General features: G+C 53.2%; 2 protein-coding genes across 16 annotated transcripts in view; one reads left to right on the top strand and one right to left on the bottom strand.

Annotated features, from left to right (window-relative positions):
• Window positions 1-442: 442 nt before the first annotated feature.
• RTBDN (retbindin) lies at window positions 443-11,406 on the bottom strand. Of its 12 annotated transcripts, none has more exons than XM_065534516.2 (7): window positions 11,050-11,213; window positions 10,752-10,813; window positions 5,971-6,157; window positions 5,033-5,117; window positions 4,820-4,930; window positions 2,623-2,719; window positions 443-502 (listed from the first exon to the last, which is right to left on the bottom strand). In XM_065534516.2, exons 1-7 carry the CDS (start codon window positions 11,063-11,065, stop codon window positions 443-445), a joined length of 618 nt encoding a protein of 205 aa, XP_065390588.1. In that variant the 5' UTR covers window positions 11,066-11,213. The 12 variants fall into 12 exon arrangements, with proteins under 12 accessions (XP_065390588.1, XP_005588211.3, XP_015295959.3 ...); XM_005588154.4 differs by lacking the exon at window positions 443-502 and adding an exon at window positions 1,328-1,779 and having other exon boundaries at window positions 11,050-11,406; XM_015440473.4 differs by lacking the exon at window positions 443-502 and adding an exon at window positions 1,328-1,779 and having other exon boundaries at window positions 5,033-5,192; window positions 11,050-11,202.
• MAST1 (microtubule associated serine/threonine kinase 1) overlaps window positions 9,808-27,559 on the top strand; it is a 43,024-nt gene continuing 25,272 nt past the window's right edge. Inside the window, exons 1-8 of one of the 4 annotated variants that reach the window (XM_005588150.5) lie at window positions 9,808-9,973; window positions 14,110-14,141; window positions 16,270-16,358; window positions 16,816-16,891; window positions 19,263-19,341; window positions 23,658-23,818; window positions 23,950-24,025; window positions 24,186-24,395. In XM_005588150.5, coding sequence (XP_005588207.3) covers window positions 9,935-9,973; window positions 14,110-14,141; window positions 16,270-16,358; window positions 16,816-16,891; window positions 19,263-19,341; window positions 23,658-23,818; window positions 23,950-24,025; window positions 24,186-24,395 — 762 coding nt within the window. In that variant the 5' untranslated portion in view covers window positions 9,808-9,934. Of the gene's footprint in view, window positions 9,974-14,109; window positions 14,142-14,368; window positions 14,486-16,269; window positions 16,359-16,815; window positions 16,892-19,262; window positions 19,342-23,657; window positions 23,819-23,949; window positions 24,026-24,185; window positions 24,396-27,559 lie in introns of those variants that run through there. The other 3 variants (XM_045380215.3, XM_005588151.4, XM_045380213.3) reach the window with 3 other exon arrangements.

Raw genomic sequence — 27,559 nt, forward strand, 5'->3', positions numbered from 1 at the left:
GCTCTGTCGCCCAGGCTGGAGTGCAGTGGCGCGATCTCGGCTCACTGCAAGCTCCGCCTCCCGGGTTCTCGCCATTCTCCTGCCTCAGCCTCCCGAGTAGCTGGGACTACAGGCGCCCACAACCGCGCCCGGCTAATTTTTTGTATTTTTAGTAGAGACGGGGTTTCACCGTGGTCTCGATCTCCTGACCTTGTGATCTGCCCGCCTCGGCCTCCCAAAGTGCTGGGATTACAGGCGTGAGCCACCGCGCCCGGCCCATGCGTGTAGTCTTAGCACTTTGGGAGGCCGAGGTGGGTTGATCACCTGAAGTCAAGAATTTGAGACCATCCTGACCAACATGGTGAAATCCCATCTCTACATTTTCATCCCATGGTGAAAAATTAGCCGGGCTTGGTGGCAGGCACCTGTAATCCCAGCTACTAGGGAGGCTGAGGCAGGAGAATTACTGGAACCTGGGAGGTGGAGGTTGCAGTGAGCTGAGATCCTGCCATTGCACTCCAGCCTGGGCAACAAGAGCGAAACTCTGTCTCAAAAAAAAAAAAAAAAAAAAAAAAAAATTGGGGTCTGGCTTTTGCCCAGGCTGCAGTACAGTGGCAGGATTATAGCTTACTGCAGCCTCGAATTACTGGGGTCAAGTGATCTTCTTACCTCAGCCTCCCAAGTAGTTTGGAGTTCAGCACATACTACCATGGCCAGTTTGGTATTCTGTGTCTGCATGTCTTATTATTTTTTATTTGAGACAGGCTCTCACTGTGTCACCCAGGCTGGAGTACAGTGGTGTGATCATGGCTCACTGCAGCCCTGAACTGAGCTCAAGTGATCTTCCTGCCTCAGCCTGCTGAGCAGGTAGGAATACAGGCATGCACCACTACACTGGGCCAATTTAAAATTTTCTTTTTGTTTTTTTTTGGTAGAGACAGGTTCTCACTGTATTGCCAAGCCTGGCCTTGAACTCCTGGGCTCAAGCAATGCAACCACCTTGGCCTGTGAAATTGCTGGGATTACAGGCACGAGCCTCTGCACCCGGCCTTGAAGTGTGTCTTGAGGCCTATACAAGTTAGGCAGCTTTTTGGGAGCCCTGGTGGCACACAGTGGGAAGGAACCCCTCCTGCCCTTGTCAGCCCCTGTTCTGACCCCCTCTCCATTTCCAACACCTGGGTGTTCCGAGTTATGTTGACTGCTCTAGGGCACAGGCCATCCATCATTTACACTGTAGTATGAATCAGTCACTGCTTCTAGGATCTGAGGATTAGACGTGAGACATCTGTTACTTTCTGGCAATTCTCCTTCCCACCTGTTTCCCCAAGAAGCAGACACACACATCACGTGCTCTTGCTGGCGACTTTATTCAAAGGGGAGAGGGAAGAGAGAGAGAGTTGGGTCATTTCTGGGATAACCTGGAGAGGGGTGAGTCTCTGGAGCTCCAGGGAGGAGGGACAGACATCTCAAAACTATTATAGAAGGCCGAGAGGGCGAGGGGTGGGGTTCTGGGTGTTCTGAGGGGCAGGGCTGGAGGAAGGGACCCTCCCCCAACTCAGGGCCACGCGTCCGCTAGGGGCCGCTGCCGCTTCCACTGCCACTCCCGCTGCCCCCAGCGTCCAGGATGGAGGTGCGAGGGCGGCGGGAACGCCAGGAGGGAGCTTCCCGGGCCCGCCGTCCTGGTCTGGGACGAGGTAGTGCGGAGATGGAGATATTGAAGCAGTGACGGGCTCCAGGAGCGGCCACCGGCAGGGCGTGGCCCAGAGCCGAGCGACAAAGGTCCGTCCCGTCTGCGAAGGTCTACGAAAAAGTGGAGTTAGGGCCGTAGTGGGCGGAGTCCAGAGGGGCATGGCTTTCTCTCAGGGGCGTGGCCTCGGGAAGGGAAAGTCTGTAAGTTCCTTTGGGATTGGGGTCAGAGGCGGAGTGTGCAGTTTGGGTGTCTGGGTGCGGGGCCAGAGTGGTGGCAGGTCCTTGGGGAGTGTGCATGTTCTTACTGGGCCCTAGCGGGATGAATCAGGGTTGGGGCAGTCGGGGGGCGCGCAGAGAGGTCTGTATCAAGGCTGGGGTTTTGTAGAGGGTGACTGGGCTTCTGGGTCCTCCATGGTAAACTGGATGGACCCAGAGCAGGGATGGTTCCTTGGGAAGGGCAAATCTGGACTTAGGGAGCTTTTGGGGTCAAAGGGCGCAACCCAATGGGAGGTTGGGCTAGGGAAGGGTTGGAGTAGGGACCTGGGGAGTGCCAATCCGGTCTCTGGGGTCTAGACACGGTAAGAAAGAACTTGGTGGGGGTCAGGGGCAGTAGCTCATGCCTGCAATCCCAGCACTTTGGGAGGCCGAGGCGGGCGGATCACCTGAGGTCAGGAGTTCGAGACCAGTATGGCCAATATGGTGAAACTCTGACTCTACTAAAAATACAAAAATTAGCTGGGCATGGCGGCGAATGCCTGTAATCCCAGCTACTCGGGAGGCTGAGGCAGGCAAATCACTTGAACCCGGGAGGCAGAGGTTACAGCGAGCAGAGATTGTGCCACTGCACTCCAGCCTGGGCAACAAGAATGAAACTCTGTCTCAGAAAAAAAATAAATAAAGAACTTGGTAGGGAGGATCTCAGTCTCTTCTCTTCACCTTCTGCCTCACACTAACCTGTCCATAGGTAAGGCAGCTAGGCTCACAGCCCCTTTTTTCTGAGAGTGGGAGCCAAGTCGGGCCACAGGTGATATCATCTTCGCAGTTGGCGAACCTGGAGATGGCGAGTGGAGAGGTGGGTAAAGCTTTTGTAGCTACATGCCAGCGGGATTCCGGTTCTTCTAGACTGTGTTCAGTATATGTCCCCCGCTGGGATCCAGGCCCTGCCTCTTAGAACCACTCCCCTGCTAACTCCAGATTTCATCTCTCCAGATTTCATCCCACCCCATATTCTATCAGATCTTTCCATACTCTGGGCCATGTCACAACTGGCCTCGTCCCTGCAGACCTCAGACCATTTGTTACGGGCCAGTCCCTCATATTTTCCCACTCTTTCATTTTCCTTTTATTTATTTTTGAGACAGGGTCTTGTTCTGTGACTCAAACTGGAGTGCAGTGGCACAATCATGGCTTATGGCAGCTTTGACCTCCCAGGCTCGAGCAATCCTTCCACCTCAGTGTCTCAAGTACCTGGTACTATAGGCACACGCCATCATGTCTGATTAGTACTTTTTTTTTTGTTTTTTGAGATGGAGTCCTGCTCTGTCTCCTGGGCTGAAGTGCAGTGGCCCAATCTCTGCACACAGCAATTTCTGCCTCCCAGGTTCAAACAGTTCTGCCTCAGCCTCCCGAGTAGGTGGGATTACAGGCGCCCACCACCACGCCTGGCTCTTTTTTGTGTTTTTAGTAGAGACAGTGTTTCGCCATGTTGGCCAGTCTTGTCTCAAACTCCTGACCTCAGGGGATCCGCCCACCTTGGTCTCCCAAAGTTCTGGGATTACATGCGTGAGCCACTGCGTCTGGCCCATGTCTGATTAATTTTTAAACTTTTTGTTGAGACTGGGTCTTGCCATGTTGTCCAGGCTGATCTTGAACTCCTGGCCTCAACCAATCCTCCTATCTTGACCTCTCAAATGACGGAGATTATAGGCGCCCTCCCTTTTACCTTCTCTTTTCAATCAGGAGGACTCACTCCTTAAGAAATCTCAGGGCCTGGCTGGGCATGGTGGCTCACCCCTGTAATCCTAGCACTTTGGGAGGCCAAGGCAGGCAGATCACCTGAGGTCAGGAGTTAGAGACCAGCTTGGCCAACATGGTGAAACACCGTCTCTACTAAAAATACAAAACTTAGCCGGACGTGGTGACGGAAGCATGTAATCCCAGCTACTAGGGATGCTGAGGCAGGAGAATCACTTGAACCCAAGAGGCTGAGGTTGCAGTGAGCCGAGATCGTGTCACTGCACTCCAGCCTGGGCAACAAGAGCAAAACTCTATCTCAAAAAAAAGAAAAAAAGGCCGGGTGCGGTGGCTCACACCTGTAATCCCAGCACTTTGGGAGGCCGAGGCGGGAGGATCACGAGGTCAGGAGTTCGAGACCGGCCTGACCAACATAGTGAAACCTCGTCTCTACTAAAAATACAAAAATTAGCCAGGCGTGGTGGTGTGCACCTGTAATCCCAGCTACTCAAGAGGCTGAGGCAGGAGAATCGCTTGAACCTGGGAAGTGGAGGTTGCAGTGAGCCGAGATTGCACCACTGCACTCCAGCCTAGGGGACAGAGTGAGACTCCATCTCAAAAAAAAAAAAAAAAAGAAAAGAAAAGAAAAAAAAAAAGAAATCTCAGGGCTATGAAAAGCCACATCGCCATATGGCAGGTATCTTAAAAACTGGGGGCTTCGGCCGGGTGCGGTGGCTCAAGCCTGTAATCCCAGCACTTTGGGAGGCCGAGACGGGCAGATCACGAGGTCAGGAGATCGAGACCATCCTGGCTAACACCGTGAAACCCCGTCTCTACTAAAAATACAAAAAACTAGCCGGGCGAGGTGGCGGGCGCCTGTAGTCCCAGCTACTCCGGAGGCTGAGGCAGGAGAATGGCGTAAACCCGGGAGGCGGAGCTTGCAGTGAGCTGAGATCCGGCCACTGCACTCCAGCCCGGGCTACAGAGCAAGACTCCGTCTCAAAAAAAAAAAAACAAAAACAAAACAAAACAAAACTGGGGGCTTCTACCTGGGCTCTAAACATTAAGCTGCATCTCTTAAACCTTGGCCCTGTTGGAGGCCACTCCCCTTTACACAGAAGGCCAAGCAAACTGCAGGCTCCGCCCCCTCTCCCCTGCCCAAGTCACAAGCCACGCCCCTTGCCCCCGCATGTCCTACCAGGCCTGGCAGAGCTCCTCGCAGAGCGGCTGTGCTTGGCGTACCCCCAATAGCCGCAGGCGGAAGCGACTGCGAAGGGCATGTTGGAGGTGTTCCAGGAAGGATTCGCACCTAGACATCGGGAGAGAGAGGGTTGGATGGGTTAGGACCCAAGGGGAGTTCCAGGGCAATGGGCAAAGTACGCGAGAAAACAGTGGAGGGTGCTGTACTCACTCGGGGCTCGGCACTCCACAGCGTTCTGGATGGTTCCCAGGGCTCGATATCTCTGTTGTGTCCATCTCTGAGGGACAACAAGTTCCTGGCAAAGGGGAACCCTGTGAGCCAGGGTCTTGGATCCTCAGATAAGGTTTGGGAACTGAGGGCTGGGGATCCCCTGGACAAGGGAGAACCCAATTACATCAATCCTCACAAACCCCTAACTTAAGACCCTTCCTTTGGAATGCAAATGCAGCTTCAAGTAGTAATGATCATTTATTGTTTATAATAATCAACTTATTTGTCATGTGCCTGGTAGTGACACATGTGCTTAATCCTTTTCCTTTATTTTTCTTTCTTTCTTTTGAAACAGGGTCTTGCTCTGTCGCCCAGTCTGGAGTGCAGTGGCATGATCTTGGCTCACTGCAACCTCCACCTCCCAGGTTCAAGCAATTCTGGTGCCTCAGACTCCCAAGTAGCTGGGATTTCAGGCGCATGCCACCTCATCCAGCTAATTTTTGTATTTTTAGTAGAGACAGGGGTTTCACCATGTTGGCCAGGTTGGTCTCAAACTCCTGACCTCAAGTGATCTGCCCACCTCGGCCTCCCAAAGTGTTGGGATTACATACGTGAGCCACCGAGCCCCGCTCATATGCTCATATGCTTAATCTTAACAACAGCTTTGTGAGGTATGTTTGTTATTTCTCTCTTTTTGGGGGTCCATGTGAGACCCAGAGAGGTTAGATGACTTCCTCAGGATCACATAGTTACAAAGTGACAGAGTTGAATTTGAACCCAGGCAGTCTAATTCTTATCCACCATTCTTCAGCACTATCCCTGCCTCCCACCTTCGTGGCCCTGCTAGGCCCCTCTCATAAGGAAATTCTGACATTACCATGGCAGGGTAGGTGTGGGTTTCTGGGTGTTGGTGGTGAGGCAGGGTCTGGGGTGCTCACCTGCCAAGTGTAGCTTGCCTTTGCCCAGATCAGCTGCCAGCCCATGGTGTCGCTGGGACCTGGCTTGGAGTGGGTGGCTCCCTCCACAGGCTTCTAGCAGGATCCATGCCAGGGTCAGTTGCAGGACCCAGGTCAGGCCAATGGGTCGCATGTGGACCCTGCAGGCCATGTCCACCTGAGATAAGAGCTGGCAGGCATAGTGTGGGGTTCAGCCATCCCTTTCTGTGAGCTTAGGGTGGCACCCACCCAATGCATACCCAAGAAGCAGTGCCAGACAGAGTAGGGAAAGTGCAGCTGAGGAGAAGCCTGGGGCAGTGGCCAAGGATATTCAAATCCCAGGAGACCACCAGGGCCTGCCTCCATCCTAGGAACCCCCCTCCCATCAGAACCCTGACCTCTCTGTCCCCCACCAAGTGCCACCCCCACCAAGCTTAGACCACAGTCGCCCTCCCCCATCCAGCAGGATCTCCCACCTTTTTAGTCCTCAAGGGACCCCTTTTTTTCTCAGAATGAAGGGGACCTCCCTAGCTCTTCCAATCCCCCTCTACTGTTCAGTAATTCCTTCTCTTCTATGCGGCCTCCCTCCTCCCTCTCTCACTCTCTGCCAGCCCTTCTCTGGGTCACCTTCTCTCGGCCCACAATCGGCTTAGGGGCCACCCAGAGCTGGGCCTTTGGGACCAAGCGTGGTGTGGCAGGGCTCAGGTTCTGTCACTGGGGCCCAAAACTACAAGGCAGGGACAGCTAGCCGTCTATGGAGACAAGACTGTCCCCTTCCTGCCTCCCCGAGTTCAGCCCCTCACCTGTTAGCTGGATTGGGGTATAGAGGCTGATAAGACACCTCAGGATCCACTCCAGGAAACTGGCAACTGAAAGGGGCATGGCTTAATGCAGAGGCGGGACCTCCCACCGTCCCGCCCACATGCCTGCTGACCAAAGGCTGGCCAACTTGGGCTGGTGTGTATATATCCTTGTGTTTGCTTTTATGTTGAGCTTGTGGCTTAAGCTGTGGTATCTGTATATGAGGGGAGTGCGTGTGTGTGTGTGAGGAAGGTGTGTTTGGCCTGCAAATTAACACACATACAAACACATACTCAGCAAATGCAAACACACGCAAACATCCACAAATACAGATACACACAAACTCACACTCTGCAGCCATACAAACACATGCTTAGGAAACATAGACATACACACACTCATCCAATGCAAACACACACAAACAACACATATAAACACTCAACCAGTGTCAACCAGTTCAGAACTTCAACAACTTCTGAAGTTTCTGCGAATGTGTGTTGCTTGTGAACACTCCCTTAACTCATCCATTCATTCGACAAACATTTATTGAGCACCTACTGTGTGCTAGATTCTGGGGATGCAGTAGTGAACAATACATGAAAATTTCAGCCAGGCATGGTGGTTCACACCTGTAATCCCAGCACATTGGGAAACCGAAGTAGAAGGATTGTTTGAGCCCAGGAGTTTGAGACCAGCCTGGCCAACATGGTGAAACCCCATCTCTAGTAAAAATAATTAAAAAATAAATTAGTTGGGCATAGTGGCACGTGCTTATAATCTCAGCTGTTCAGAAGGCTGAGGCATGAATATAGTTTGAACTTGGGAAGCAGAGGTTGCAGTGAATCAAGATTGTTCCACCGCACTCCAGCCTAGGCAACAGAGTGAGACTCTGTCTCAAAATAAATAAATAAATAAATAAATAAATAAAAATAAAAGACACACAAATCTCAACTTTCATAAAGCTGACATTCTAGGGGGGAGAATCGGATGAGAAAAACATCCCTGCAGTGGGTACGGGTGTGTGTGTCTATGTGTTGTGTTGGGAGAATAATTTGTTTTAGATTATAATTTGTGTGCAACTGGACATCCCTTGGTTTTGGAAATATGTGGCTGTGCTTCCACTGGTTGAGTGTTTATATGTGTTGTTTGTGTGTGTTTGCATTGGATGAGTGTGTGTATGTCTGTGTTTCCTAAGCATGTGTTTGCATGGCTGCAGAGTGTGAGTTTTTGTGTATCTGTATTTGTGGATGTTTGCATGTGTTTGCATTTGCTGAGTATGTGTTTGTATGTGTGTTAATTTGCAGAATGTGTGGGTCTGTGTTTGTGGAGTATATGTTTGCAGAGTGTGTTCGAATAAGTGTTTGCGTGTCTGTGTTTCCTGAATATGTGACTGTATGTAAGTGTTTGTGTGCCTCTCATCTCAGGGCAAGAGAGGCTTTTTGTCTGCCTCTTTTATCGCTGTATTCCCTCCCAGATCCCAAAATACTACATTGCACATAGTAGGTGCTCAATATGTGGTAAGTGAACGAATCAGTAGATACTATCTCTGGGTCCCTCTGTGTGCACCCAGTGATGTGCTGGAGGCCTCAGTAAGCAAGATCTGCCGGACCTAGCCTTCTCCTGGTCCATCTTGAGGTGGTCGCAGATGTTTGTGGGTCAGATCTGTTCAGCTCTGGGCCATGCCTCACGCCAGAGCCTCCGCACCCTTTGTCCTTCCCTAATCTCAGCCCCCGACCCTGCGCTTGGATTTCAGCACCGTGGACAGGAGCGCGCGAGACCAGCACCAAGGAGAGCTCCCGCGGTCGTCATCGTGAGCTAGGTCGCCAGGGGCGGAGTCCGGGCCATGGACTGAGAGATGTGCGAGCAAGGGACTCAGCGAGACGGTGGCACAAACATGCCGACAAACATATAGAGACACAGACAGATATAACCCAGGCAAAGGCGCGAACTTGAGGCGACAAGCTCCTGGGGAAAACCCGGACCCAGCCTCGCCGTCGTCCAGCAGGGGTCGCTCTTACCCAGCAACCACGCCCTCCCGGACCTTGGGGCCAGATACTGGCCACCACCCCTTGGGAAGCCCTTCTGTCCCCCAGTGCCAAGACTTGGAGTTCGGAGGGCTCGGACACCCTCCTCTCCAACTTCGGGAAGCATGGTGGATTTGGCCTCACCTGTGTGAACATGGAGGAGCGTCGAGGGAGCTGAAAAGCGCTTTAACTGCCCCCCTCTCCAACTACCAGCTAATCGCTCCTATAAATACAGACGGCCTGGCCTGGCTCCTTAATCCGGACCATGAGGGAGGGGTCGCTAGAGGGGCTGCAGGGTTCCCTGAGGAGGCTCTGATTGCGGGGGACGGGGGACGTAATATGCAGGCACATGTTTTTCTGAGGTTGCCTCTCCTGTGAAGATGGGTCTCCTCAGTGAAAATGTTTCTCTGTAAGCATGACATCTCCCCTGGGGCTGTAGAGGTCTCATGGGTGGGGACAGTTTTCCACAGAGGATACGGCTTTTAGGGGTCTCTGATTGGAGGTATCCCCCCCAGGGTCTCCACGGGAATTGTTACTCCTGGGATCTTTCTCTTTGGGGAATGCCTCTTCCGTGGGGAGGGGGATGGCTTTTGAGAGGAAAGTCACCTCTCAGGGACCATATCTCTTAGGAATGATTTTCAGGGTTGGGGGACTTCTTGATTGGAGAGGGCGTCCATGTGGAAACTATCTCCCCCGGGAAATGTGTCTCACCAAGGGGGGTCTCTGGGGGATGAATGTGGGGGAAATGTATCTCAGGGAGAAGGCTTCCTTTGGGGTGTTTCTTAAGTGGGGGTTCTACCCCTGAGAATGTCTCTCCCCTGGGGTGTGTCTTTTTATAGGGGTCTCTCGGCAGCTTGGCTCCCATGGGGGCACCAGGAGGCTCCGCCTCCCCGCCCACCCCTTCCCCCCCCAGCGCGGGCAGCGGTGGCTGAGCTCGGGCTCGGGTGCCCAGACGCAGTGACGGCGCCGGGCCCGCCCCACTTCGCTCCGCCCCCTCCACCCCCCCCAACCAGCCGCCGCCGCCGCCGCCGCCGCCGCCGCCGCCGCGGTCCCCGCGGCTTCTCACTCCCTCCCTCCTCCCTCCTCCCGCCGCCGCTGCCTCCCTCCTCCCTCCCCGGGCCGAAGTCGCCGCCGCTGCCGCCATGGACGATTCGGGCCTCATCCGCCGCCGGAGGCTGCAGGTACGCGGCTGCCTGGGCCCCGGGTGGAGAGGAAGGGGTCAGCGCCCTGGGGCGGGGCCGGGCAGGAGGCGGGCGAACTTGCACCAGGGTCGGCCGGGACTCCCCCACCCATGGGCTCGGGACGCTAACCGCAGGGAACGCTGTGGCCGCGCGTCCCGCCGCGCTGGGGACCCCGCCCCTCAGGCGCCGCCCGGCGATCCAGGGAGCTGCCGGAGGGGTGCAGCCTAGCGCTCCCCCTCGAGGATCGCCTGATGGGCGCTTGGCCCGCCCTAGGGGGAGGGGGCTGGGGCCGAAGTCATCGTCCTGGCGCCTCGCCAGGCTGGGGGTGAGGGGGCGCAGAGCAAAGTTATTACCCTAGGGTTCGTGCCCCTCAGGGCCATCGGCGCCGCTGGAGGCGTAAACATGTTTGTGCAGCAGCCTCGCCCCTCACCACCCCAGGAGCCCCCTCCCGAGGCATAGGACGCCCTGCGTCCCCCACGCACCTGCCTGGCCACCAGGATTCTTCCTACTGCCCTAATTGGACAGGCACCTAGACAGCTTTCTCACTCTTCATTCCACCTCCTCCACTACAACATCCGCCCCCCCACCGCGATCCTCAAGTCCAGCCCAGCTTGTGGGTGGGCGGGAGCGATTTTTAGCTCCTTGCAGCCTTAGAAGATGCTGGTCTCGAGGCTGCGCAGGCGCAGGAGGCGTGCGTCCACTGCACGGAGTGGGACACTGAGGATCGCTGTGGAGTGTGGGGAAGGTGGGGACAAACTTAGGTGTCGGGAGCTCCTACCTCCAAGGTGGGGAGGGATTCTGTAGCCGAGAAGCGTCCTCTGCTCGTCTTCAGCTGCGTTTCTGAGGGGTTAGTAGGGAAGTTCAGGGTTAACACAGAGGTTCGGTCCCAAACATTCCAGAGAGGAAGGTGATGATATCTGTGCCCCAAGGCCCTGCGTGGGGTCTGGCCCTTCTGAGCCTCCTTGGAGCTCAGCCCCAGGCTTGGTAATCTGGAGTTTAGATAAAGCCAAGAATCGGCCCAGACTCAGGCTCCATCCCCAGCCTGAATCTTGGGAAAGGAGGATTCAAACCCTCACCTAGGGCTTCGTCCATTTCTAGACTCCCCTAATCCATCATTCCCGAGGTTGAAGACCAAGGGGAGCTGATAGGTCAGTGCAGCAGGAAAAATGGTGATCAGACTGCAGGAAGGACCTTCCAGGCGTCTGGATAACGCTGGAGCCAGACATGAGTTGGAAAACTAATTTGCTTTCAGAGCCCAGATGGCCCGCTCTCTGGAGCTTAGGCCTCTCTGAAGTGCTCCCCACATTCTCTCCCCCTCCCAGGGGTGGGTTAGGAGAGTGGGTTCCGGGAAAAGGGAGGCAGCTGCGGCAAAGTTAGAGCAAGTGCTGCAGCAGCCAGGCTGGGTTCGCGCCGTCGGGTCTCCGAGAAAAGGGAGGAAAGAGGCGGGGCCTGCACTGTGTGTCCCCGCCCTCCGGGCCGGCGTCAACTCTCATTGGCTCGTCGCCACGCGGGACTTTAGACTCCCGCTCAAGACACCGCCCCCAACGCGGGATGCTTTCACTCACCCACCCACCCACTCAACCCGAGGCATGCTCTGGGTCTGGTGACCCATGTCGGAGTCCTGTCCCCACCGCTTCCCTTCTGGTGGGATTAACCACTTCGTTGCCTGGATACACCCACACACGTTGCTGCAACCTCTTAGAAACTGTCGCATCACTGCTGAGCGCCCGAGGGTCCCCTGTGTGCAGCTAGGCTCTAGTAGCTGGGATTACAGGCGCACGCCACCATGCCCGTCTAGTTTTGTAATTTTAGTAGACAGCGAGTTTCGCCATGTTGGCCAGGCTGGTTTTGAACTTCTGACCTCAGGTGATCCGCCCGCCTCGGCCTCCCAAAGTGCTGGAATTACAGGCGTGAGCCACCACGCCCTGGGATCTTATATATAGACAGCATCCTGAGTTCGAATGTCCTGTCTGCAGTGTCAACTATTAATCCCGTGCAGGAGAAGCGGAATCCACTTGGCAGAGCGGCTCTGCAGCTGAGGTTGGAGGTGGCGTCTATCTACACTGACGTCAAAGATCCGAACTTTCGCCGCTCCAGTTTGACCCTTTCTTCGTCCCTAGAATGTTTGGGGGCGCTAGCGGATGGGGCTGGGTTCAAGGTTTTCTTCGTGTTGTGCTTAAAAGCCCTCCAGGGGCTTACCCTCCAAGGCTGGGTTATACGGGTCTGGACCCCCCGGGCTCTGGGCCAGAAAATCCAGGTCTTGATTTCTCTTGGACCATTGCAGACGCGCAGCCAGGTCAACTGGTCCTGGCTGCGGCTCATTCACGCCGGTCGTGCAAAGACAGAGGGAAAACCTGGTTTGGATTACCGGTCACCCGTGGCTCGGGAGGGCAGGGCTGCCCTTTGGCACCGCTTATATGTTTGTTCATTGTACAAGGGGGTGGGACGACCCTCTGGCCCATCCTCTGTCATGCAGCATGTCCCTCCTTAATAACGCCTGTTCTCCGAACTTAGTATTCATTGAGCATTTGCTATGTGCTAGGCACCATGCTAAGGGGCTAGGCATCTGCATCAATTCACAAAATCCTCAAGGAGACACGGGAGTATTGGAAGGTCATTTGCCAAGGTCATAAAAGGCAAAATTGAGATTTGAACCTAGGGTTTTCTGCTTTTAGAGATCCTAGAAATAGTCTAGAACATCCCTCATTTTCCTCTTGTTGGAGGTTTTGAAACTCTCCCCCAAACCTTTCCACCTGCAGCCCCACTGAGTTTTCTTCCTTCCACCTCACCCTGTGGATAGAAAACTGGCTGGAAGGTGCTGCCCCTTGTCCCCCATTCCTTTCCTCAGAAAAGGGCCAAGACCCCATATCTCCTGATCCCTACAGAGACTTCCTGAGAGCTTGACAAATGGAAGGCGACCTTCTTCAAATGCAGACACATAAACTTAATACCCACTAATAATTATTATTATTGTCATTATAAAAAATGACTACGTGGCCATCACCTGAATTTCCATTTTTATTTTTTTATTTTTTAAATTTTTTATGTTTTTGTTTTTATTTTTGTTTTAATTGAGACCGTGTTTCACTCCAGCAGTGGTGTAATCACAGTTCACTATAATCTCGACCTCCTGAGCTCAAGTGATTCTCCCACCTTAGCCTCCCTGGTTCCCATTTTAAATCTCAGTTGTGAGTCACTCTACTTACCTACCCCCCACCCCCTACCCCAACTCTGTGACTCTAGCTGGGAGTCAGATCGATCTGTTGAGGTGTAGATGAGTCATTCATTCTTTCAACCTTTCATTCATTCAACCTTTCATTCATTCATTGAGCATGCCAAGCTTATTCCCGCCTCCAGGCCTTTGCCCTTGCAGTTCCCTCCACCTGGAATTCTCTCTCCACAGATCCTCCCATGGCTGGCTCTTATCTTTCAGCCACCAGCTTAAAAGCCACCTCCACAGAGCAGCCCTCTCTGACAATGTGTCTCCATCCCAGCCATTGTCCATCATATCACCCTGTTTAATTTATTCATAAGACAAATTACTGTCTAAAATGATTTTGTTCACTTCTACACTAATCTTGTTTAGTGTCCCCTTTACCCTACAAATACTAGTCCCAAAAGGCCAGAAACTTTTTTTTCTCCTTGAGACAGAGAGTCTTGCTGTGTTGCCCAGGCTGGTGTTGCCCTGGACTCAAGCGATTCTCCTGCCTCAACCTCCCAAGTAGCTGGGACCAGAGGTGCACACCACCACACCGGGCTTGTAACTTATTCACTGCTGTGTCCCTAGTGCCTAGGATAGGGTCAGCATACAGTAGTGCTCAAGACATATTTTTCAAATAAAGATTCCTATTTCATTTGCACAAACACACACTGAGATGCCAACTCACTTGCCTTTATACGGGACCCCGCCTGTGTACTTGGATCTCTGTTGGTCTCTGAGGGTCAGGAGAGGAATCACCCGGGGATCCTCTCCCCCAAGAAACTTGGCCCGCAGTGCATGGCCAAGGGTGAAAGTGACAGTGCTGAAGAGGGGCCTGTCTTACCCTGCTTCTGCTCCTCCAGGGAGCTGAGCATGCTTGTGGGCAGCAACGGTAGGTCCACGCTGACCTTCATCGTTTTGCTTCTTTGCCTTCCAGAAGGATTTGCCCCTGCCCCGGAAAAGCAGCAGGTGAGCCTTGGGGAGAGACATGGCGGGGGCTGGCCGCCCCTTCTCCCGCCGGGGTGGGGGCGCCAGGCGCGTGCGCGGGCGGGGCCTGGCTCGCCCGCACACAGCAGCGCCCCCTCCCGGCCAGCTGCAGCCGCAGGGCCCTCCCCTTCCCTGCCCTCCCCTGCCCGCTGCGGCGGCTCCAGCCTCCGCCCCGCGCGCTTGCTCCCCGCGCCGCCGCCGCCGCCGCTGCCGCACCTGCCACCATGTCGCCGCCGCCGGGTCATGTCTGACTCTCTCTGGACCGCGCTTTCCAATTTCTCGATGCCCTCCTTCCCCGGCGGCAGTATGTTCCGCCGCACCAAGAGGTAGACCCCCGATCCCCTAGACACTGTCCCAGCCCTCCCCGCAAAAGCCTCCGCTCCGGGTGCTGCTGCAGGGCGGGGCCCGGGATGCTGCGCCCGGTACAGCTGCGCCAGAGGTGCCCGAGCTGCGCCTTCCCGCCGGGGATGGGGTTGAATGGGGGTGGTGTGGGCCGAGTCTGGGGGGATTGCACGCTGGAGAGGACGGCCGCGGGGGGAGGGGGCTGCGCCACTGGGGGTTTGTGGCGTCTTTGTCTGCTGGAGCTGCGGGCTCCAACAGCCTGGTGGGGGTAGAGGAAGAAGGGGAGGCTGGGGGGCTTGGCACCCTCAGAACAATAGCCGCAGCCTGGCCTCCCCCCACCCCCATGCCGCGTGCTCCTGGACGCGCTAATATGCTCAGTCACTGCGGCTGTGGGTGAGGGGACGGACGGAGGGGCTTGGGGCTCCCTCTTCGGGAGTTGGGATGCTGAGGGGTAGAAAAAAGGGGGGGTTTATCATAACACAACCCCCCCCAGAACACAGCCTTACACTGAAAATAGTGACACACAGCGTCACACAGGACATGATGTCACACACACATACACACACAACAGCCCTAGTGGCCCAGATACACTGGGAGGTGCCACACATACCTAGCCTTGCAGCTGCCACAGGTTAGAACCATGCACAGACACACAGGGGCACCACGTCGTGTACACCTAGTAAGATGTCACTTGCATGGTGATCCACACACACAATTATGTCATCCAAGATGCACACATGTGTGGCAATATCCCATCCATGCATCCAACAATGTCACAACACATGATGTCATATCTAGGAATCTCACATACTGTGTCACACTAACATCAACATAAACAGATGTAGGGATCTTACAGAGAGAGAACTACGCAAAATCACACGTTATCACATGCGATACTCACCTAGAGAATGTCATACGTGGTGATATGTTTGGGCATGGCCAGTGTCACAAGATGTTAAATTCACACAATAGATGCTACATACACATGGACACATATGGTGAATGTCACACCCAGACGGAAGGACAGTATCGGACATAGACTCAGAATGCCACACAAAGACATAGATACATGTAGGGGGGATCATGCATCCTGGCCAGGCATGGTGGCAGGCGCCTGTAGTCCCAGCTACTCAGGAGGGTGAAGCGGGAGGATAGCTTGAGCCCAGGAGTTTGAGGCTGCAGTGAGCCACTGCACACTGAACTCCATCCTGGGCGACAGAGCGAGACATTGACTTAAAAGAAAAAAAAAAAAATGCAGCCTCCCTGTGTTACAGCACACATTGTTATGGACAAGTGGCATTTCACACTGTGTCACATAGACACACAAATGCTCAAATTGTGTCACACAAGATAAACCCACGTTGTGTCACACATATCACACTAGAATGCGTTCAGGGTCACACATTGTGGAATTCATACAGTGGATGCCACATGTGGATACCTACAGTGAATGTCCCGCATAGACCGAAACACACTATCACCAATAGTGTCACCTAGACACAGTGACTATCACACCATGACAGACACTGCCGTACACATAATCAACACTGGGAGTTTCTCACACACATGTCACATGCAAATCCCCTGCTATACACAGTCCTGCCGAAGCCTCCACCACCTTTTCCTTCGAGAAACCCTCCCAGGGAGCCTCCAAACACACATAGATGGGAGATAGGCGGGGATCTGAGACGGGAGGTCAGCTGGTGGGGCACAAGAACTCACTGGGCTGCGGCCCGGCCCGGCCCCCCTGCCTTGCCTTCCCCCGCAGCTGCCGCACCAGTAACCGGAAAAGCCTCATCCTGACCAGCACTTCGCCCACGCTGCCGAGACCCCACTCCCCGCTGCCAGGTCACCTAGGTGAGACCAGTGGCAGAGACTTGGTGGGTGCGGAGTGGCCTACAGGAGGCGGGGCCTCGGGCGAGGAAGCGTGGTCATGCTACAGAAGGGGAGCAGTTTGAATGGAGGCGAACTGATTTGGATAAGGAGCGGGGCCATGCTTGTGTGGGTGTGGTCAGTCGTAGAGGGACGGGCATTGGAGGGCGGAGACTCAGGTGGGCGGAGACTCAGGTGGGACGGAACAGAAAGGAGGAGTCGTACCTGAGGGGCGGGGCCATCCCAGATGAAGGCAGAATCTCCTTGGAAGGGGCCGGGCTGAGTTGGCAACGAAAAAATTTAGAAAGGCTGGGCCACAGGCGAAGGGGCGTGGTCTCCCCATAATAGGCGGGACTAGACTAAAGACAGGACATGCTGCTGTTTGCACGCCGCTTTAGGGAACAAGAGGCCTGAAGGGATTTGCCCCCTCTTTCTCTCACAGGCAGCAGTCCCCTGGACAGCCCCCGAAACTTCTCCCCCAACACCCCCGCCCACTTCTCATTTGCCTCCTCCCGAAGGTGAGTCCCTCCCCTCCAGGGCCCCAGAACCCTGGGCAGACCCTCTCCACCCACCGTCTGGGCCACCATCTGTTCTCTTCCTAATAGCACCCGAGCTAGGGCCTGAGGGGACCAGCAAGTGCCCCAAGGTCCCAGTTTTGCGGCTGGTCGAAAGCGCGTGCGCCCTGGGCGTGGAGTCTGTCTCCCCGAGCCTAGCTCTCCTGGCCAGGTGTTTCCATAGCAACAGGACGGGGTAGCCAAGATGAGGTGCGTAAGCGCAGATTGCGCGATGCCTATCGAGGGACTCTTGGTCCCCGAGGTGGGGGAGGACGACTAGGGCTGTTTCTCAAGGGGAGGAATCTCAGGTTTCTTTCCAAGAATCTCTGAGGGTTTCTGGGGTGTCCTTAAATGAATTTTCTATGGGCCTTTGGTGAAACTGGGGGAGGCAGAGAGGTTTCTCTGATGTTTTCTAGAGAAACTTTTCTGGGAGTTTAGGCCCGTCTCTTTTTCTTTGAACTCTATTCATTTTAAAAATGGTGTCTAAACACCTGCTATGTTCTTAGGAGCTGGGCGTATGGGGTCAATGACGTTCTGTCTCTACCCTCTGAGTTGAATAGAGCAGGCAGGCCAGAGAATGGGGATCGTTACAAAGGCTGATGAAGGCTGTGTTGTGAGAGTCAAGAGAGACTGTGGGGACAGAGGACAGCTCCCTTGGGAAAGTGGGGGAAACCGCTTATTGACCATGGAATTTAGCTGAGGGCAATAGAAAGGCAGGGTAAGGCTCTGGGATTGGGTCTCACGTGTTTATCCGCAAGCGGGGAAGGCTGAGCGAGGGGACTGCTGGGAGGAAGGAGGAAGGGAGGAGTCCAATGAATGGGTGTGCGTGTGTCCTTGTAACTGTGCAATCTGTGTGCTGGTGTACGTGTGTGATTGTGACTGTGTGAGGAATTACGTGCCTATGCAATGGCACGAGTCTCCGAATGTGAACGTGTGAACGTGTGTCTGTAGGATTGTAAGCATCCATGAATATTCGAGGGGAGCAAGTCAGGTGTGTCTCCAGGTGAGCGTGCAATCTGTGTGTGGGTGTAAGCGTGTGTGAGTGTGTGGCTGTGAGATAGTAAACGCAAAGTCACAGTGTTTTCTGTCTCTCTCTCTCTTTTTCTTTTCTTGAGACAGAGTCTCACTCTGTTGCTCAGGCTGGAGTGCAATGGCAGGATCTCGGCTCACTGCAATCTCTGCCTCCCGGGTTCAAGCGATTCTCCTGCCTCAACTTCCCAAGTAGCTGGGATTACAGGCGCCCGCCACCACACCCGGCTAATTTTTGTATTTTTAGTAGAGATGGAGTTTCACCAGTTTGGTCAGGCTGGTCTCGAACTTCTGACCTCAGGTGATCCACCTGCCTTGGCCTCCCAAAATGGTAGGATGACAGACGTGAGCCACCGCGCCTGGCCAGTGTTTACAGTCTCACAGCCACACACTCACATGTGCACGTGCCAATGTGTGTTGTGCACTCACATGAGTATGGGCCGATGTGTGTCCCTGTGAGTGTGTATCTGCGTGCAAGTGTGAACGAGCGTGCCGCTGTGTGCAAGTTTCAATGTGTGGCAGTGGGCGCGGGTGTCTGGAACGTGCGTCTGTGTGAATGTGAAAGTGTAGAGTATGTCTGGGTGAGTCTGTGTGTCAGAGTGTGAGTGCTGAGTCTCTGTAAGCTCGTGTGTCTGCAGATGAGCCCATGTCTGGTCTTGCACGTGCGATTGTGCATTAGTGTGTGAGAGTGTGATATTTGGGCCCCTGGATGGGAGAGTCAATACGTGTGGCTGTCTGTGTTGAGGAGTCATGTGTGAATGTGTGTCTTGGGGGTGTGTGAAGTGTAAATGTGTGCACTGCCAGTATGTGAACCTGACCTGATAGTCACACCAACATTAATGGGTTTGGCTACAGCAGTGATTGTGTCTGTGTGCACGAGAGCATAAGGACACAAGATTCTATGTCAGTGTGTTGGGGGATGGGAGGGGTCTTTCTTCTCTGAGAAGATCCAAGGGTCCCCCTCTGAGAGCTTTCTCATGGAGTGTTCACTCGGGGAAAAATTCTAGAATCTCTCTGGAAAGGCTTCATTGGGTGGGGGCTTTTCCAATTCTTGGTGTCCACTCTGGATGATAAGAGAGGGGACCGTGGGGAGGAGAGCGGAGATGGATCCTCCCTCCAATTCCCGGTGTCTGCCTGGAAGAGTCCCTCTTTACCCCCTTGATTCTGAGGGCCTTGAGTAATCTTAGAGTGCAGACATATTCCCCCAGCCCCCACCCTGGCCGTGGCCAGTGGCTTCACCCACACCCTGAGGAGTAGGGGGACCTCTGGGGCCTTGTGGCCTCTGAGCACCTTGGCTGGGTTCCAGGGCGGACGGACGCCGGTGGTCTCTGGCCTCGCTCCCTTCATCTGGCTATGGCACCAACACGCCCAGTTCCACCGTCTCGGTGAGTGTGGAAAGTGGGTGGGTGGGCCGGTGGGTAAGGAATTCAGGGGGCCCTCCAGCCTGAAGACCCACACCCAGGCCAGCAGTCCAGGCTGGGCTTGATGGCAGTTTAGGGCCAGGCACAGTGACTCATGCCTGTAATCCCAGTACTTTGGAAGGCCAAGACAGGATTGCTTGAGCCCGGGAGTTCCAGACCAGTCTGGGCAACACAGGGAGACCCTTGTCCCTACAAAAATTAAAAATTATCTGGGCATGGTGGTGCGCACCTGTGGTTCCTGCTATTTGGGAGGCTGAGATGGGAGGATCGCTTGAGTCTGGGAGGTATAGGCTACAGTGGAGCTGAGATTGCATCACTACATTCCAGTCTGGACGACAGAGTGAGACCCTGTCTCAAAAGAAAAAAATAAAAAAAGACAGTTTGGGTTTCCCCATCCTCAAGGGTGTTCACTTGTCCATCTATTAGAGAGTTATGAGTCTGCTCCACTCAAAGCCCTATGCTCTGCCCTCAACACATTTATGGGAGGGTCCTTCCTACTCATTTCTGACTCACTCATTTACAGCTGGTGACATAAGGCTCTGTGAGTTAAGCCATTTACCCTGATATCAGCAGCTGGGCTGGGCCAGGCCACAGCTTTCACCCAGAGCCCATTTGCTCACCCTTTGCAATACCCAAAGTCTCTCCATCTGCTCCCTTTTCTATCCATGCCCATGGTTCCCTTATTCATCCATTGGCATGATGTTCAGCAGACATTTGTCATGAGACTGTCATGTGGTAAGCGGGTTCTGCAAGCTGGGTCAGAGTGTAAAGATTCACACAGCCCTCATGGGGGAAGACAAGCCAGTAAGAAGGCATTCACAAAATAGAATGGTCAGAACTTTGATGCAAGTAGAACAAGGGGAGGTGATAGCAAAGGAGACGCATGTGATTCAGCTTAGGGGGTTGTCAAGGAAGGCTTCCTGGAGGAGGTGACATTGAATCCAAGACAAAGGACCAGCAGGAGTTTGGCAGGTGGAAGAGAAGGGAGAAGAGTGTTCCAGGAAGGGGAAGAGCATGTGCAAACCCATAGAGGCCACAGAACTTGCTGCATTTGAAAAGTTGAAAGCTTTGTGGGGCTTGGCCGGGCGCAGTGGCTCAAGCCTGTAATCCCAGCACTTTGGGAGGCTGAGGCGGGTGGATCACGAGGTCAGGAGATCGAGACTATCCTGGCTAACATGGTGAAACCCCGTCTCTACTAAAAATACAAAAAAAAAAACTAGCCAGGCGTGGTGGCGGGCGCCTGTAGTCTCAGCTACTTGGGAGGCTGAGGCAGGAGAATGGCGTGAACCCGGGAGGCGGAGCTTGCAGTGAGCCGAGATCACGCCACTGCACTCCAGCCTGGGAGACACAGCGAGACTCCGTCTCAAAAAAAAAAAAAGAAAGCTTTGTGGGGCTGAAACTTTGGGATGCGGGGGAGGAATAGAGACGATGCAGGCAGTGCCCTTGATCAGGCTGGAACCTTGTCAGCTGGGGCAGCAAGGGAAATTTTATTCTAAATCCAGTGGGGGAGCCATGGAATGGCTTTATTTCTTTTTATTAAATTGTACTAAAATTTCAGTTTGAACCATTTGAAATTGTGATTCTGTAGGCCATAGATAATGTACACTCATTTAAAAACTAAAAGAGATGGGTGGGGTGGGGAATTTTAACCAGGGGAGTGAGCAATGTGATGTTTAAAAATATCATTCTGGCCGGGCGCGGTGGCTCATACCTATAATCCCAGCATTTTGGGAGATTGAAGCGGGTGAACCATTTGAGGTCAGGAGTTCAAGACCAGCCTGGCCAACATGGTGAAACCCTGTCTCTAGTAAAAATACAAAAATTAGCCAGGAGTGGTCGTGGGTGCCTGTAATCCCAGCTACTCAGGAGGCTGAGGAAGGGAGAATTGCTTGAACCTGAGAAGTGGAGGTTGCAGTGAGCCAAGATCACACCACTGCACTCCAGCCTGGGTGACAGCTGTATGGCTGGGCACAGTGGCTCACACCTGTAATCCCAACACTACAGGAGGTTAAGGTGGGAGGATTGCTTGAGCCCAGGAGTTTGAGGCCAACCTGGGCAACATGATGAAACCCTGTTTCTAAAAAAAAAAAAAAAAAATTAGCCAGGTGTGATGGCTTGTACCTCAAGTCCCAGCTACTCAGGAGGCTGAGATGGAAAGATTGCTTGAGCTCAGGAGGTGGAGGTTGAGCCACTGCAATCCAGCCTGGGGGACAGAGAAAAACCCTGTCTCGAAATAAAAATAAAATAAAATAAAATAAAATAAAATAAAATAAAATAAAATAAAGCAAGAGGAGGACCAGGCATAGTGGCTCATGCCTGTAATCCCAGCACTTTTTTTTTTTTTTTTTTTTTTTTTTGATACAGAGTCTCACTCTGTTGCCCATGCCTGGAGTGCAATGGCAACGTGTCAGCTCACTGCAACCTCCATCTCCTGGGTTCAAGCAATTCTCTTGCCTCAGCCTCCTGAGTAGCTGGGATTACGGGTGCCCACCACCATGCCTGGCTAATTTTTTTATTTTTTTAATAGAGATAGGGTTTCACCCTGTTGGCCAGGCTGGTCTGGAACTCCTGACCTCAGTTTTTCTGCCCGACTCAGCCTCCCAAAGTGCTGGGATTACAGGCGTGAGCCACCATGCCCTGCCCTCAAGCCCAGCACTTTGAGAGGCCAAAGCAGGAGTATTGCTTGAAGCCAGGAGTTGGAAGCCAGCCTGGGCAACATAGGGAGACCCTGTCTCTACAAAAAAGAATTAGCCACGCATGGTGTAGTCCCAGCTACACAGAAGGCAGAGGTGGAAAGATTACTTTAGCCCAGGAGTTCAAGGCTTCCATGAGCAATGATTGCATTACATCACTCTAGCCTGGGTAATATAAGAAGACCTTGTCTCTCTCTCTCTCTCTCTCTTTTTTTTTTTTTTTTTTTTTGAGACGGAGTCTCACGCTGTTGCCCAGGCTGGAGTGCAGTGGCGCGATCTCGGCTCACTGCAAGCTCCGCCTCCCAGGTTCCCGCCATTCTCCTGCCTCAGCCTCCTGAGTAGCTGGGACTACAGGCGCCCGCCACCGCGCCCGGCTAATTTTTTTTTTGTATTTTTAGTAGAGACGGGGTTTCACTGTGGTCTCGATCTCCTGACCTTGTGATCCGCCCGCCTCGGCCTCCCAAAGTGCTGGGATTACAGGCTTGAGCCACCGCGCCCGGCCTCTCTCTCTCTTTTTAAAAAAATTTGAAATAATTTTAATAAACAGAGACAAGGTTTCATTATGTTGCCAACTCCTGGGATCAAGTGATCCTCCCGCCTTCACCTCCCAAAATGCTGGGATTACAGGTGTGAGTCACCATATTCAGTGGAGACCCTCTCTCTAAAATAATAATAATAATAATAATAATAATAATAATAATAAAGCAAGAGGAAACAAGATAGGGTAGGGATCGGGAAGAATGGGTGTGTGTTCAGAGGACGTCTTCCCAAGGTGTGACATTGAAGCAAAGATTTGAAGGATAAGAAGGAGGGATCCATAGTTGATGTGTTCCAAGCAGAAGGAATAGCTAGTGCAAAGGACCTGAGGAAGGAGGTTGCCTGGCTTGTCCAAGGACCATCAATGAGGCCACTAGGCTGGGCATGGTGGCTTGCGCCTGTAATCCCAGCACTTTGGTGGATCACCTGAGGTCAGGAGTTTAAGACCAGCCTGGCCAACATGGTGAAACACTGTCTCTACTAAAAATACAAAAAATTAGCCGGGCATGGTGACAGGCACCTGTATTCCCAGCTACTCAGGAGGCTGAGTCAGGAGAACCGCTTGAATGCGGGAGGCGGAGGTTGCAGTGAGCTGAGATCACACTCCAACCTAGGCAACAACAGCGAAACTGCAATAAAAAAAAAAAAAAAAAAAGGAGGCCACCATAGCTGGAGCAAAGGAAGTAAGCAGGAGACTGATAAAAACCCATGGCAGGGACACAGGGCGGGATGAGGCAGGACCTTGTATAACTGGGGAAGGACTTGGGGGTTCACCCTGAGTAAGGTGGGAGCCACGGAGGGTTCTGAACAGAGAAGGCTCATGAATTGACCCAAGCTTTAACAGAATCACTGTCTCCACCCCTGTCTGTCCCTGTCCACCTGTGTGTGGCCAAGAATCCCAGTCAAGACCCTAGGATCCAAGGATGGTAAATCAGGTCCTGATCCTGGCCTTGCCCAGTGACCCCATCAGCCTTGGGAGTCCCAGCTCAAGATCCTGAGCTGTTGGGGGGCCCATGGTGGCTCTGACCCCGGCCCTGCCCCTCTCCCCAGTCCTCCTGCTCCTCCCAGGAGCGCCTGCACCAGCTGCCCTACCAGCCCACGGTGGACGAGCTCCACTTCCTCTCCAAACACTTCGGGAGCACCGAGAGCATCACAGACGAGGATGGTGGCCGTCGCTCCCCAGCCGTGCGTCCCCGCTCACGGAGCCTCAGGTGGGCAGGTCTTAGGACTTGTGCATAGAGAGACCCCTGTCCCCGCGAATAAAAGGGTTACATCTCGGGGCGAGGGCTCTCTGCGGGCTTGGAGGCAGAGGACTGGACAGAATGGGCTTCTCTCCCCGCAGTCCCGGGCGCTCCCCCTCCTCCTACGACAACGAGATCGTGATGATGAATCATGTCTACAAGGAGAGGTTCCCGAAGGTGAGGTGGGACCCGAGGCGGTCGCGGGGTGACCTGGCGGCTTGCACTCTCGCTCGCTTTATCCCCGCTCGCCCCCTGGCGGCGTCGGTGCACAGCGCAGGCTCCTGGCGGCCACAGCCTCCGGGCACAGCCCCGTGCCCCTCCTCCGTCCCTCCCGCAGGCCACTGCGCAGATGGAGGAGAAGCTGCGTGACTTCACCCGCGCCTACGAACCCGACAGCGTTCTGCCTCTGGCCGATGGCGTGCTCAGCTTCATCCACCACCAGATCATCGAGCTGGCCCGGGACTGCCTAACCAAGTCCCGTGACGGCCTCATTACCACGGTCTACTTCTATGAATTGCAGGAGAACCTGGAGAAGCTCCTTCAAGACGTGAGTGCACCCGGAGGCCGGGCTGATCTCAGGCTCAGCACCGCCAAATTGTGCCCAATGCACCCCTTTCTTCACCCCACATCCATTTAGGGAGCTCCTACCACGTTCCAGGCACTGGCGTGGAGCTGAGGACTCAGGGGTGGAAATGTTCCCTTCCCTAGGTCTGACTGACTGAAGAGGCAGGAATTTCACCTCGCTCATTACCCTTAGGTCTTTACTCAAGTATCACCTTCTCAGGTGGCTTCTTAGGCGGTCCCCAGCCATTTAAAATATTAAACTCGGCCGGGTGCGGTGGCTCAGGCCTGTAATCCCAGCACTTTGGGAGGCTGAGGCAGGTGGATCACCTGAGGTCAGGAGTTCGAAACCAGCCTGGCCAACATGGCAAAACCCCGTCTCTACTAAAAATACAAAAATTAGCGGTGCGTGGTGGCTTGCACCTGTAATCCCAAGTACTTGGGAGGCAGGGGCGGGAGAATCGCTTGAACCTGGGAGTCGGAGGTTGCAGTGAGCCAAGATCATGCCATTGCACTCCAGCCTGGGCAACAAGAGTGAAACTCTGTCTCAAAAATAAATAAATAAATGAAATAAAATAAAATGTTAAACTCTACTCATATTTATCACCCACTTTCTCTTTAGTTTCTCCTTGACACTCAGCACTATCCATCATACAGTATATTTTTGCTTATTTTATTTCATGTCTATCCTTCTCCAATGTCAGCCCCATAGGTGGCAAGGATGGGGGGGCGGGGTTGTCTGTTCTGTCCACTGCTGTGTCCCTGCTGTTTGGAACAATACCCAGCACACAGTAGGTACTCAATTAATGCTAGGTAAATTGATGCATGAATGTCCCTTTGCAGTGGCATGCACCTGTAGTCCCAGCTACTTAGGAGGCTGAGATGGCAGAATTGCTTGAGGTCAGGAGTTTGAGACCAGCTTGGGCAACATAGCAAGACCCATCTCTAAAACAATAAAAAAAAATTAAGCCAAGTGAGATGGTTCACAACTTTAATCCCAGCACTTTGGGAGGCTGAGGCGAGCAGATCACGAGTTTGAAACCAGCCTGGGCAATAAGGTGAAACTCTGTCTTGACTAAAAATACAAAAAAATTGGCCGGGCGCGGTGGCTCAAGCCTGTAATCCCAGCACTTTGGGAGGCGGAGACGGGCGGATCACGAGGTCAGGAGATCAAGACCATCCTGGCTAACACGGTGAAACCCCGTCTCTACTAAAAAATACAAAAAACTAGCCGGGCGAAGTGGTGGGCGCCTGTAGTCCCAGCTACTCGGGAGGCTGAGGCAAGAGAATGGTCTAAACCCGGGAGGCGGAGCTTGCAGTGAGCTGAGATCCGGCCACTGCACCCCAGCCTGGGCGACAGAGCAAGACTCTGTCTCAAAAAAAAAAAAAACAAAAAAAAAAACAAAAAAATTAGCCAGGAGTGGTGGTGTGTGCCTGTAATCCTAGTTACTGAAGAGGCTGAGGCAGAAGAATCTCTTGAACCCGGGAGGCAGTGGTTGCAGTAAGCTGAGGTTGCACCACTGCACTCCAGCCTGGGCGACAGTGAGATTCTGTCACCAAAAAAAAAAAGTTTTAAATTAGCTAAGCATAGTGGCACACACCTGTAGTCCCAGCTACTTCAGAGGCTGAGGCAGGAGGATCACTTGATCATTCATTAATTCCACCAATATTTATTTATTATTTACTTATTAAAAATTTTTGTTTTTGTTTTTGTTTTTTTGAGACGGAGTCTCGCTCTGTCGCCCAGGCTGGAGTGCAGTGGCGCGATCTCTGCTACCGGCGCCCGCCACCGCGCCCGGCTAATTTTTTGTATTTTTAGTAGAGACGGGGTTTCACCGTGGTCTCGATCTCCTGACCTTGTGATCCGCCTGCCTCGGCCTCCCAAAGTGCTGGGATTACAGGCGTGAGCCACCGCGCCTGGCTACTTATTAAAAATTTTTAGAAATTTTTTGGAGACAGAGTCTCGCTTTATCCCCTGGGGCTGGAGTGCAATGGTGCGATCTTGGCTCACTGCAACCTCCGCCTCTCAGGTTCAAGCAATTCTCCTGCCTCAGCCAGAGTAGCTGGGATCACAGGCACCCACCACCATGCCTGGCTAAGTTTTGTATTTTTAGTCCCAACAGGGTTGCACTATGTTGGCCAGGCTGGTCTCAAACTCCTGACCTTAGGTGATCCACCTACCTCTGCCTCCCAAAGTGCTGGGATTACAGGTGTGAGCCACCATGCCCAGCCCCTACCAATATTTATGAAGCACCTATTATGGGCCTGACACTAGCCTAGAAGCTGGGAAATCAACTGGAAATAAAACAAAAATTCTTGTCTTTGGGGAGCTGACATTCTGTTAATAGCAGGAAGAGACCGAGGATAAACAATAGGTATTAGAAGCTCACCCCTGGAATCCCAGCACTTTGGGCAGCTGAGACAGGAGGCTTTCTGGAGCCCAGGAGTTGGAGACCAGCCTGGGTAACATAGCGAGACCCTGTCTCTACAGAAAAACAAGTCAAACAAACAAAAACCCAATAGACATTAAGGCTGCGACCAGGACCAAGGTGAAGCAAGTGATTATTTCTTCCCCCAGAACATTAGATTAATTTTTGAAAAACTTGAAAAGTAGATAAATGAAAACCCAACATTATTTTAAGTTTACATATTTTATTTATAACCAAGCCAGAATCTGTTATAATTTTACTGTCCTGGTTTTAATGAAAGCAAACTCATCAATAATACTATTTTCATTGAAGCTATTAGCCGTTTCCTAAGACACATTAAAACACATATAGGCCGGGTGCGGTGGCTCAAGCCTGTAATCCCAGCACTTTGGGAGGCCGAGACGGGTGGATCACGAGGTGAGGAGATTGAGACCATCCTGGCTAACACGGTGAAACCCCATCTCTACTAAAAAATACAAAAAACTAGCCGGGCGAGGTGGCGGGCGCCTGTAGTCCCAGGTACTCAGGAGGCTGAGGCAGGAGAATGGCGTAAACCCGGGAGGTGGAGCTTGCAGTGAGCTGAGATCGGGCCACTGCACTCGAGCCTGGGCGACAGAGCAAGACTCCGTACTCTGTCTCAAAAAAAAAAAAAAAAAAAAAAACACACATATAGGTTGGTGCACACTTTTTTTGACTCAAGTTAAAATATGACTAGGCACAG

The sequence above is a fragment of the Macaca fascicularis genome, chromosome 19 (genome assembly GCF_037993035.2).
Source record: "Macaca fascicularis isolate 582-1 chromosome 19, T2T-MFA8v1.1".
Lineage (NCBI taxonomy): Eukaryota > Metazoa > Chordata > Mammalia > Primates > Cercopithecidae > Macaca > Macaca fascicularis.